A 12,528-nucleotide genomic window follows, 5' to 3' on the forward strand; every position below is an offset into this window, starting at 1 on the left:
AGCTCCGGACAAACTGAGAAAGACAGCGAGCTGCAGGATGGAAGTGACGAAGCAGCAGAGGTCTCTGCAGCGACTGTCCGACCTGCTCACCAGGTAACATATTTGAAGGAGGAATAAACAGTCAAGTAACTTCTTTGCTTTAGTGTTTCAGTTGTGTCTTCTTACCGCTTTATCAACTCCTTATTTAGACACCGGGATATTTATTTCATCTTTTGTCCAGGTGCTGTTGCACTTGTATATTTGTTATTGGGTGCACATAATATAAATTGACAAGGAGTTCAAGCCTAGTTATTATACTGTTGCATACAATATTAGTCATATGGGACAGCAATTGCCAACTTCAGTAAGTCTAAAATGTGTGTCTATCACTACACGCTGTCTCAACATAATCCCTGTCACCGACCTGTTTACACGCTTTCTGTCTGTGTGTCACAGAATCAGTCAGGTCCAGAGCCAGATGAGCCGACCCCCCAGCCTCAGCCTGACCATAGTGGTGCAGATGACTACCTCCCTGCAGCCATTCATTCAGGTTAGTCACACACAGTGGGCAAAATTACAGCTAGTAAATGTTGACATTTTTACCAGTGACTCGAAAGATTACTACTTATTATTATGTTGTCCGGTGAGTGATGCAATCAACCAGACACTGACATGTTTTACCAGCATTTGGCTGGTTAATGGTGCTGATGTTGTGCCCTGGTCACACCCTGTGTTTAACAGTCGAGTGCAAAGCAACACTGTGTGATACAGCATTGCACAGTTCAATACAATATCATTTATTATCCTGAGGGAAATTAAATTGGCAAGGGTAGCACATAAATGATATAGAGTAAGAAGGGTAAAACTGCTCATTTAAGCTGGTTTGCTAAGGATTCCTTTGTGTCAAAGTCAATTATTATCTTTTAATTCATTAAGATTGTCTGCAGGAAACTTTATTGAGATACTGAGCTGTAAGATTACAGTGCCTTCATTTACTTAAACTTTCTTGTTCTAAATCACTCAGCAATATTTAGACATTTTCACATTTAGATTTGCTGATTGGTTAAATAATTTCTTTCATTATCTGTGTTTCAGAGCAAGAAAATGGTGCTCAGGTGCCGTTGACACTTCAGCTCTCAAACTTTAACACATCAGAAGACATGGAGGATCAGGAGACGCTGATGGGGGACGAAGAGGAGGAAGAGGAGGACGAGTTCATCGTTCTCAGCTCTGAACATGTCTGTGGCTTCTCCTTTTAATATTTATGCAATCAGTATTTGTTAAATAAATATATTTTGTCTCACTTGTGAGTGTAGTTCGTCTATCAGGTTGTGCTTTGGAGTTCATACACATTATAGTAGATATCTAGCCCACTGTAATGTTATTAATGGCATGTTGATCTGTTCACAGCCCCTGGTCAGAAGGCAACAGGCAGCTCTGAGCAGCCAGCTCAGTAAGCAGCTGGAGAGGATCAACCTGGGACTGAAGGAAAAGGTTGGCTACTCTTTATATTTTTCCACTCGTTTTTTTTACCCCCCCAACGTTGCTCGAATTATACTTGCATACATAGATATAAACACGAAGAAGCAAACAAAGATGTAGCTCACATACACACACAGGTAAAGTTTCCCTTTCATACATCTGTCGGGTCTCAATATGTCCAGAAGATGGTGCTGTTGAACCTGTATAGAAATTAAATGAAAAATATATATATTTTTGATATTTCTTCTTAGATACAGCTTATACATTTTCTTTTTTTAAAAGAACCCATTTAATAGAATGATAGACTCTTGATGAATATTTTTCTGAATCTTGTCTGTTCTCTCTCTGGCCCTAGCTGGCAATGGAGAAGGCAGATGACAACCACATAAAGGAGATGGGTGTTGAGATGTTCAGGCTTCAGGACCAGCTGGCCAGACTCCAGACTAGACTAGATGACCGTCATCATAACAAGGCACAAGCTGAAGCCAAACATCGGCAGGCACAGGATCAGCTGGAGGAGATGAAGAGCCAGTATTCTAGTATCACCAGCCAAGACGGCAAAGCCAAAGCCAATGGTGAGGCTGATTTGCCATTTGGTGGTCTTGTCTTGGTGTTGATCGAGGATTATATTTCATTCTAACTGTGTTGCACAATTTACTTCCAACTCTGATTTACAAATCTAAAATGACAAATTTTAACCCATGATGATTCTCATGTTGACACTGGCAAAATAATTCTTATGGTTAGGCCTGTCATTTCTGAAAATTGTAAATTATATTGTAATTATTATCTTAAAATTCAGAAACCACAATCTTGAGCCTCTTTCATAGCCATTATATTAGAAGGCCGACATCTCTACAGTCGATAACTGCAACACTCAGATACTCACACCAAAACAGTCTAGATTGATAAATAGCACCACAGGTAGGAGGTAAAATCTATAACAACTGTCCCTTAAAATCATTGTGTTATTGTTGACTCCTGTGTATGTTCTCCATAGTGTCCAAGTTACAGGTGGAGATAGACAACCTGATGCTGCATCTCGTCTTCACACAAGGAGTCAGTGAAGATCTGCACTCTAATGTCAAAGCCATGAAGAATGCCAGGCGCAAAGCGGGAGCTGAGAAGAGCCAGGCCGAAGATCAGAAATTTAAGCAGGTGGACAGGCTTTCAAAGTTTTGACTGTAACAGGCATTAAAGAATGTACTGTTATTGATTGAAAATACTCCTTTGTCATCAGGATTTGTATGTGGAGCGTCTAACAAAGGACACGGAGAGGCTGACTCAGCAGATAGCCATGTATGAGGCCGAGGCCAATGCTCAAGCAGAGGAGACACAGGCAGCCAAAGAGGCTCTCTCCGGGGTAACTATGTTATGGCATAAGACAGTGTATACCTTTAAGTTCAAAGTGCCTCTAATCACCAAGCAAGTACTGTGAATTAGTTCAGCTATAATGCTACAACCATTTGCAATTAATTGACAGGAATTTGTAAAGATTAAAGCTGCATTAATGTTACCCACTTGGGGGCAGGGGTATTAGCTCTAAAGAAAACAAATGATCACCCTATAAAGTTTAGAGGGGATTATTCCTGTGTATTCATTACTACAAGTTATGTCTTTAAGTGGGGAGATGTGGGTGTATGTTTGTCCAATAAAAAATAATATTAATTATAATTATATTGCTAAAAATGACCACAGTAATAATAACAATAACAATAAATGAAACATTGTAGAAATACAAAATAAAATACATTATGTATATTCTCATATTCTGTAAGTGTTGGAGAAGTACACAGTATTTACATAAGTATTTATACAACGTCAGTCATGACACATGTCCACTGTCAATGTTTGTGTGTGTGTGCAGGCTGAGATGGAAATGGAGTCTCTGGTGATGGTGCGTAACCAGCTGATGCAGCAGTGGAACCGAAGCCTGGTGGGCATGAGGAGACGAGATGAGGCCTTCTGCGCCATGCAGGAGGCTGTGCGGTAAGAATGAGAGTAAGGGAAGGCTGAATAGTAATATGCTACTGATCCACTTTAAATGTGCTAATGCTTCCAAACGGACGTGAAACTGACGTCCCTGCAGGAGACATGCTTCCCCAGCAGCACCTGCAGACTGTTGCTTTGCTTTAGCCTCTGTTTTTCAGGCTAAAGCAAAAATGAAAGCACACATTATTTGTAGGACACAGACAATAATAACCTGAGATTTAACCCTTGTGCCTCTAAGGACATGTTTTGTTTATATGATTTTAGATGTGTTAATATATTTAGCATATATTTTGGAAAAAGTTTTAAATTGGTTTTTGTTTTTTTAATTTTGGAAGTTCATTGTCCGCTCCTATAATAAGTCTATAATAAACACAGACACTCAGACCCTTGAGGACAAAAATGTCCCTATTAAAACCACCATATTTGATCACACAGCTATTACAACATAAACATATGCATTCTATTATATCAGACATTCGATGTAGAGCCCTGCCTTCAAAATTGTACTTTTTACTATTCTCAATCAGAGATATGTTTCCATGTTTTTTTGGGCAACCAGGCAAATACATGCTATTTTCCTGGTTTCCTGAAAGTGGAAAATGTTATTATTAATATTAATATACATACTTAGTATAATCTGTTTTTTTAAACAGACAGTTTGTCCTCAGGACTTTGGAGCTAGTAAGGCACAAGGGTTAAACAGAAAGTATATCTTTTTTATAAAGAGCATGCACCTATTCATTCTTTACTGCTGCCGTTGTTTCCCTCAGCACCATCGAGGACCAGGGGATCTTGCTGGACAGAGAGATTGAAGGTTACAAGAGATCCACCACTGAAGAGCAGGAGCAAAATGAGACACTAACTATGCAGCTGAACTGGTCCCAGATGGACTGTGCCACCTCCAAAAAGCTGATCAGTCAGAAACAGGCCCAGCAAGAGGCTCTGCAGGCCCACTACAGCACCTGCCTTCGCACTCTGAGGGAGACAGAGCGCACCCTCGCCAGGCTCTCTAAGGTAGTGAGAGGACAGTGCTGCACCTCTCTGGATTTGTCCAGTGACAATGACTTCCTTCCTTCTCTTTCCCTCCAAAACCATTCCACTCATTTGTGTCCTTCATTGTCCTAGGAAACTAGCACCCAACATGCTGAAGTGAACGATCAGAGGAGGCAGTTGAAGAAAGAGAGTGCTGTGCGTCTGGAGTCGGAGGACAAGATCATGACCTACATCCAGCAGAAGCTCACCCACAACAAGGCGGCCAAGTACTCCCAACGACTCACCAGCAGGATAGCAACACTCAAGACGGAGAAGGTGAAGAAGGTTTAGAAAGATAGAAAAAGCATTCTGAGCGGGAAGGCAGAGTTAGTATTTGCAATTTTTGATCCAACAGCATAAAATCATGCATTTTATTATATCAATCAAGACCCCAGGCTTTAAAATGTTAAAAATGTTCCTATTTTCCACCAGATTTAGCCATTTTTCATGTTTGCCCTGTGGGACAAAAACATGCTTTTTCCCTGGTTTCCACTACGAGCAATGCTGCTGTATTATGTGTATGATGCAAAATAAATGTTGTTGCTAATAATTGACGTCTCCCAAAAAAAATCCCCCTAGCATTTAGTTTACAGAAATAATGCACACCTTTTGTGTATGTGTGTGTTTTGTGTAAACAAACTTTTAAATGTAATAAATATTTGGTAGGTATGATCAAGACTGAGGTTAATTAGAAGATTTCACTCCGCTAAAGTCTAAGGACATCAGAGCAACTTTAGTGATACACTAGGGTTTATATGTACAGTCACTTCCATACAGTTGGGGAACTAAAATCAACTGCAAAGAGAATGGCAAAAGTTCTAATGTGCTGAAGATAGAACGTTACAAATAACAACACAGACAACACACGTACAATATGCTAAGGATAAACATGTATAATGATATATAATGATATGACCTTCTTGTGGTGCTCATTGTCTATTTCTCTCCTTTTAGATCTCTCAGTTGTGGCAACTGGAGAATGACGTATTAGCGGTGGGACTGGAGAGCAGTGAGGTCGGCCAACATCTGGACAGCCTGGCCCTCACCCTGGAGACCCTAGATGAGAAGATCGCTAAGTACAACAAGTTACTGACATCCAACCGGACTAAGATGTCTTCCCTTGTTACTCTCATCGGGCAGAATCAGGCCTCCATCGCCAACTATAACAAAAATATCTATCAAATTGCAGCCAGCACTGGGGTGAGAGATGTTGGGCAGTAATCCCTGGTTTCTGGTGTTTATGTGCAATATATGTTAGAAACTATCCGAACTATCAGATATAAAATCACACGCTGTCTTTGTGATATGTGTGTCTCCTTTCCCAGCACGAGGATCTGAGTCCTCTGCAAATCAAGGTCGAGGCAATATTGTCTCAGATTGAGGAGCTGGCAGCGAATATTAAGAGCGACCAGCATCTCTGGATGAGACGGCAGGGGACTCTGGTAGGACTGACCCAGGAGATAGAAGCTAACAGCAAGGACATGCTCACACTGCAGACAGAGTACACCGCCATGCAGCTGAAGAAAATACGCTTGGAGAGTACGTAATACAGTTATAATATGTCATAAAGAAGCACACGCGTACAAATAGCTACACAGTGGAAACACATTTCCACCAATGTAATGACATTTGTTAAAAACTCTCAAAATAATAACTTCAAATATTCATTTAATATGTGAAAATAATGAGAAACATTCTCAAAATAAAGACTTAGTATCTGAAAATAATGATTTAGTATTTAAAAAAATAATAACTTAGTAATGACACACTTATCTCAAATGAATGACGAAATAATGAGAAACTGTCACGTCATTATTTTAAGAAGGACCTTTTTTATTCATCACAAGGCTAAGTTTTAATTTTATTGTCAGTAAATTTTACGTAGGCTACTAGTGATCATGAGCTAGTAAACAGCATGTTTGAGAATGTAACTATTTGTGAAGCTTTATGTATTTAATCTGTTTTCTGTAGTAAAAACAATAAATACAGTATGTGCTGTAACCTTGCCTGTGCATTACTGTAGTGCATGAGCTGCTATTAAACCAACTCCAACCCCACCAGGTCAGATTGAAGTGGAGCACCGTGAGGAGACGGAGCTGGATAAGAATGCGAAGATGCTGAGAGGAGACCTGCTGAAGCTCAACACCCTGCTGAGCAAGAACGGGCAGCTCAGCCAGGCGCTAGAGCAGGAGAACGCATTGATGGAGACAGACTTCCTGCACAGACTTAAGGCACAGCAGGATTGTTTCATTCCTCATTTATGTTGTTCTGTTCCGCAGCTTTAATAGCGAATGATTATTAAACGTGATTAAATGTTTTTAGGAGGCAGAGCGGGAGTCCATCGAGATGCAGATGAAACACGAGAAGACCCAGGAGGAGAAAGAGAGACTCCTCAACAGTCTTGTGGAGGCGGAGTCAGTCACATGTTCACTTTGTGCTTGTTCAATATCAGTTTATATTTCTATGTCTGGATGGCAATCGGCTCGATTCGTTTTATTCCACAATATACTGAAGCCCCGAGAGGCAAGTGGGAAATCCAGTCTGATCTAAATAGTTTTCACTCTCCTGTGTTTATGACTGTACAACAGGTGTTAAAAAGGTTCTTCCAGGATAAAGTTCCTTCAATTGTGTCTTTCATCTGTGAATAGTGGTGCACTTCAGACTCTTGTAGCCGAAAAGAGTATTACAATAACAGACAGATGTTTCACAGATTAAAAAGAATTGAAGGAACTGAAAGAAATTAACATATATGATAATCATAGGAGACTTCAACAGAAGTTTCTTAATACATAATATCTATTGGAATGGAATCATCCAGTTATTGACGGCTCACATCAGTCATACTACACATATTGTGAACTGGTTTTTGGTTTTACAACTGGTGTGTGTGTGTGTGTGTGTGTGTGTGTGTGTGTGTGTGTGTGTGTGTGTGTGTGTGTGTGTGTGTGTGTGTGTGTGTGTGTGTGTGTGTGTGTGTGTCAGACGACAGATTATGCTGTGGGAGAAGAAGACCCAGCTTGTGAAAGAGACTCGTTCAGCTGTTGACTCTGAGGTGGGCCAGGGAGACATTCAGATAATGAAGAGCGAGATACACCGTATGGAGGTAAACGCATTGCACACAATACGATTATACGTAGAGACAGTAAAGATTATTAGTAGTTGTCCGCCGTTTGCCTTTTTTATAGGTAAGTGTGCAAACACGTGACAAAACTGTGTGACGTATGCGTGCGACACCATGTTGGTTGGAAAACAAATCAACAATGGCGTCTCAAGCGAACAACAACAACAATACAACTCCGACTTCTTCAAAGTATTGTGACTCTGGAGTCCTCTGCAAAGGCAAGATTCAGAGAAAAAGTTCAGATTTGCGGCCTTGACCCGTACACGCTAAAGCCGTCGGATTATATTGAGGATTTAGATTCATTACCGCCGATTGAATATCCGGATATTGTGAACTACCTTGTGCTACAAACATTGTGGGCAACCAACGCACAAATGAAGGCATACAAGAGCTTAGATGCTTATAATTTCTTTGTTTCTGGCTGGGTTGGTAGTCTTCTTACCAAACCACTGAAAGATGACAGGGTGCTCGTCCATGCCCGTGTAAATCACTCTCAAAGAGCTCGAGATACACCGCTCAAGCCGTGGTTTGTGAGTGAGAAGAGCGGCGATGTTACGTCATAAAGCTTTGCCGCTTCTCCTGGTGACGAGAAGTAAGGTCTTACAGTGTTCGGGTATATCATAAGCATAACCCTAACCCTAACCCAATGTTTAACGTAAACATAAACATAGCTTTAGCATGAGCTCTTACCAGATATAAAGTGGACGCCACACACACGGGTGAATTGTGCTTTTTCTTCTGTTAAATCCTCACGAGATATGTTGCTAAACCAGTTTACGGCGTTCATCCCTCTTTTGTGGATCGTTGTTTGTGATGATTTGAGGAAATCTAAAGAACCGTTTCTCTGGGTCACGAGTAGCGTCATGACCACAATTATTCACTGCGCACACGGTTGTCATTTTCTTTCAATCTTAGACGTTTAAATACAAAGAAAATTACGAAGCGTTGCAGCAACTCACACGTGAACGGGCGCAGTCTTGGTTGTGCAATCCAACCAACATGGCTGACTTACGGGTTGGGACGTAAGCGTGACGTCACATGCACACGATCTATAGGCATAAATGTGCTGTATCTACATTAAAGGGATAGTTTGGATATTTTTAAGTAGGGTGTGTATGAGGTACTTATCCACAGGCAGTGTGTTTCCTGCAGTAGGTGGCACAGAGTACAAGCACAGAAGCTCAGCAATGTACTGCTGTGGACGGGGGCAGCAGTTAAATGTATTTTAGCCTCCTGAAAAAAATAAATATCAGTTTGAGTGTGCGCTTTATTAAGAATGTTTTCCCCACTTTACCTTGGCGTCAGACGGGGAACTCAAGCCGCTATCTGTGCTCTCTTCAAAGTAACCAGACTCCATTGACAGTCATTGTACCTCACAGATCACTGGAGTTCTACCGCTGCCTCGACCCGTTAGTCTGTTTTTGTAATTGTGTTACTTTGTGGTTTAAAGGGTTAGTTCAGTCTTCATTAACACTTTGTTTTTGAACTTCCTCTTGTAAGGTATAGAAATGTCTTTAAGGTAAAACAGCAACCATTGTATGTGGTTTGGGTGAATAAAAAATTCAATAAAGCCTCATAGCCTGGTAATGATTTGTATGTTTTTATTTATGTGAGTTTTTTACACTTTGTGTGTCTGTGCAGGTGCGACTCAACCAGCTGATGAAGCAGCAAGAGCGACTGCTGAGGGAGAGTGAAGCGACAGTGGCGAGGAGGGAAACCATCGTACTGCGCAGGGAGACTATGGTCCTCGGCTCCAACAAACAGATTACAAAGGGCGAGCTGAACCATGTCACACAGGGCCTGCAGCGCAAGATCCAGGACACACACAAGGTAGGGGATGTGGATTTGTTCATACCTTCATATGTGCCTGAAGCATGTTGCACAATTATCTTACATGTAGTATGAACGTCTTCAGCATGTGGTGGAGTGTGAGCAGGTGATCAGGGAGATACAGACGAGCCAGGTGAGTCTTGGCGACAAGCTGGCGCAGCAGAAGCAGCAGCTGATAGAACTCTGCGGCACCAGCTACGTTCTTGACCCTGACTTCGGAAATCTCCAGGACACCAAAGACAGGGTAAGGAGCACATACATGTGTAGTGTACTGCATTCCAACACATTAAAGGTACAGTTAAGATGTTTTGAAGTGGGGTAGTATGAGGTACTTATCCATAGTCGATGTATTACCTACAGTAGATGGCGGCGTCCCCAGTTTGGAGAAACTGACATCATAGAAGCTAAGCAATGTTCTGCAACGGGCAGCAGCTAAATGGGTTTTAGCTGCCTAAAAAAAATCATTGTCAGTTTGAATGTACGCTATATTTCCTTTTTATATCATTTCACCGCTTTACCTTGCCTTCAGTCTAAAGCCTTATCTCTGCTCTCTTCAAAGACACCAGACTCCATTGACAAAAACAGTAATTTTACTAGGCGGAACTCTGAAGTTGCTGGTCTTTTTTTTTGGTGGCTAAAATACATTTAGCTGCTGCCTTAGGAAGGAATTCTTTCAAAATCTGAAGTCTGACGGATTAAGAAGAAAATAAATGACCCCTCATTTTGTGGGAGAAGAATCAATGTGCAGTGTTGGCTGCTAAATATGTCACTTCATGCCTGAAGACATTTCTACATGTTTTTGTACCATGTTCTACTTACCACCAGCATCTTTGTTGTTATAGATGAACTGTCTTTATGTTTTTATTAGTAGATTAACACTTGCATTGTTTGTCTCGCATTGTTACAGTTTAGTTGAAATTAACATTGTACCTACACTATCTTGATAACTTATATTACATGTATATATTTATGAATATAGTAATATTATTTAATTCTTTCAATATTTTTACTTGAACTCACTTCATTTTTCTTTCTTAATCCTAATTGTGCTTTGGCAACACATGTCAACTGTCATGCCAATAAAGCCTGTAATAGAAGTGAGTTGAATGCACCAAACATATCCACGCTCATTCTTCATCCTTCCATCCCTCTAGAACCTCGTCCATCTCGTGGCTCTACAGAGCCGCACCAAGAAGCTGCAGGGGGTGTGTGAGGGCAGCTACCAAGCCTCCTCCACCAGCGAATCAGTGGGAGCCGCTCTGCAGAGCCAGATGGAGCGTGTGCACGCTGCCAGCACCATCTTGCACCGTGTATGTGAGGAGTTCCCCCAGCACCAGGGGGCGCTCCGTAGGCTGTCGCTAGCACTTGTAGCACGCACTCAAGCAGCACGCTCACAGGCCCCGGAGCAGGAGACGTCCTGAGGGTGAGGGGGGGATAGATACATGACAGTGAGTACAGGAGAAGAAGTGCAGAGAATGGAAAGGGAGTTACACATTAGCAGAAGTTAAGAGCGAAAGATTAGATAAGTGATGAACTAAGAATCCGAGAGGTTATGTATTTTGCATTCTTTTATGCTTGACTGAAATACAGATTGTGACACAATGTAATAAAATAAAGACTTATGAAACAGTAATGGCAAAACAGTGTTTGGCTTTTTAAATCCAGTTGCCAGTATGGAAACATCCATATCGGTGATGCTGAGGTTGAAAGGGTCAGCAGCTCTAAGTTCCTCGGTGTGCACATCACTGAGGACCTCTCCTGTACCATTCACACGAACACAGTGACCAAGAAAGCTTGTCAGCGGCTCTATTTCCTGAGAAGACTGAGGAAGTTTGGCATGAACACCAGCATCCTCACAAACTTCTACAGAGGAACCATCGAGAGCTTGCTGACGGGCTGTATCACGGTTTGGTACGGAAACTGTTCTGCTCAAAGCCTCAAATCGCTTCAGAGAGCGGTGGAGGCGGCACAGCACACCATTGGCAACAGTCTCCCGGCCATTCAGGACATTTTCCAACAGCGGTGCCTCCGGAAGGACCAAAGCATCATTAAGGACCACAGCCACCCATCAGACTGTTCTCCCTGTTACCGTCAGGCAGACGATACAGGAGCCTGGCTGCACCACCAGACCCAGGGACAGTTTTTACCACCAAGCCATCAGGCTTCTCAACCACAGACACACATGTCTGCACTAAATAAATATAAATATATTTAAATATATTTGACTTATATTTCTTCTCTTCATATATGTACATACGGTTTTTTTTTATAATTATTATAATTTTTTGTAATTTTGTAACTTTTGTAATTATTGTTTAGTTTAATTGTATTGTATTTAAGTACTTATTTAAAAATATTTTATTTATATATATATATATGTATATATGTATATGTATATATATGTGTATATATATATATATATATTAGGTATGTATATTATATATGTATTAATGTATATATCATATATGTATCTATGATATATCTATATATATATATATATCTCTTTTCTATGTCTATTATTATATATCTATCTCTGATTCTATATGTTGTCTATTTCTATTTCTATATATTCTTCTATCTCTCTCTCTATCTCTCTTATCTCTCTCTTCTCTCTTTTCTCTCTCTTCTATCTGTCTCTATCTCTGTCTATCTCTCTATATCTCTTGATCTCTTCTGTCTCTTATATGTCTCTCTACTCTGTACTCTTTATCTTCTTCTCTTATCTCTCTTATCCACTAGTCTTCTACTTTCTCTCTGTCTCTATTATCTCTCTTCTCTCTGTATCTCTCTCTGTCTTCTTCTCTCTCTATCTCTCTTTTCTCTCTCTATATATATATATATATGTATATATATATATATATGTATATTACTGTGTATATCTATATATATATGTATATATATATATATATATGTATATATGTATATATATATATATGTATATATGTGTATATATATATATACATATATATATATATATCATATATACATATATAGATATATATATATATATATATACGTATATATATATATACATGGTGTCATGTGACTCGTTAGTGTTACAAGGATTCAGGTGTAAATGATAAGCAGGGCTG

General features: G+C 40.3%; 1 protein-coding gene across 1 annotated transcript; it reads left to right on the forward strand.

The window, feature by feature from the left end:
• ccdc40 (coiled-coil domain 40 molecular ruler complex subunit) lies at nucleotides 1–11,622 on the forward strand (the record flags this gene model as incomplete). The annotated part of the gene is made up of 18 exons (XM_029439822.1): nucleotides 1–93; nucleotides 436–529; nucleotides 1,075–1,217; nucleotides 1,390–1,473; nucleotides 1,817–2,036; nucleotides 2,462–2,619; nucleotides 2,702–2,824; nucleotides 3,329–3,450; nucleotides 4,224–4,467; nucleotides 4,579–4,761; nucleotides 5,440–5,685; nucleotides 5,811–6,024; nucleotides 6,547–6,716; nucleotides 6,808–6,899; nucleotides 7,468–7,588; nucleotides 9,248–9,436; nucleotides 9,522–9,680; nucleotides 10,591–11,622. Coding segments are annotated over 18 exons (2,922 nt in total), but the record flags the coding sequence as incomplete, so codon positions are not given.
• Nucleotides 11,623–12,528: the final 906 nt, after the last annotated feature.

The sequence above is a fragment of the Cottoperca gobio genome, chromosome 1, assembly GCF_900634415.1.
Source record: "Cottoperca gobio chromosome 1, fCotGob3.1, whole genome shotgun sequence".
In the NCBI taxonomy this organism is placed as follows: domain Eukaryota; kingdom Metazoa; phylum Chordata; class Actinopteri; order Perciformes; family Bovichtidae; genus Cottoperca; species Cottoperca gobio.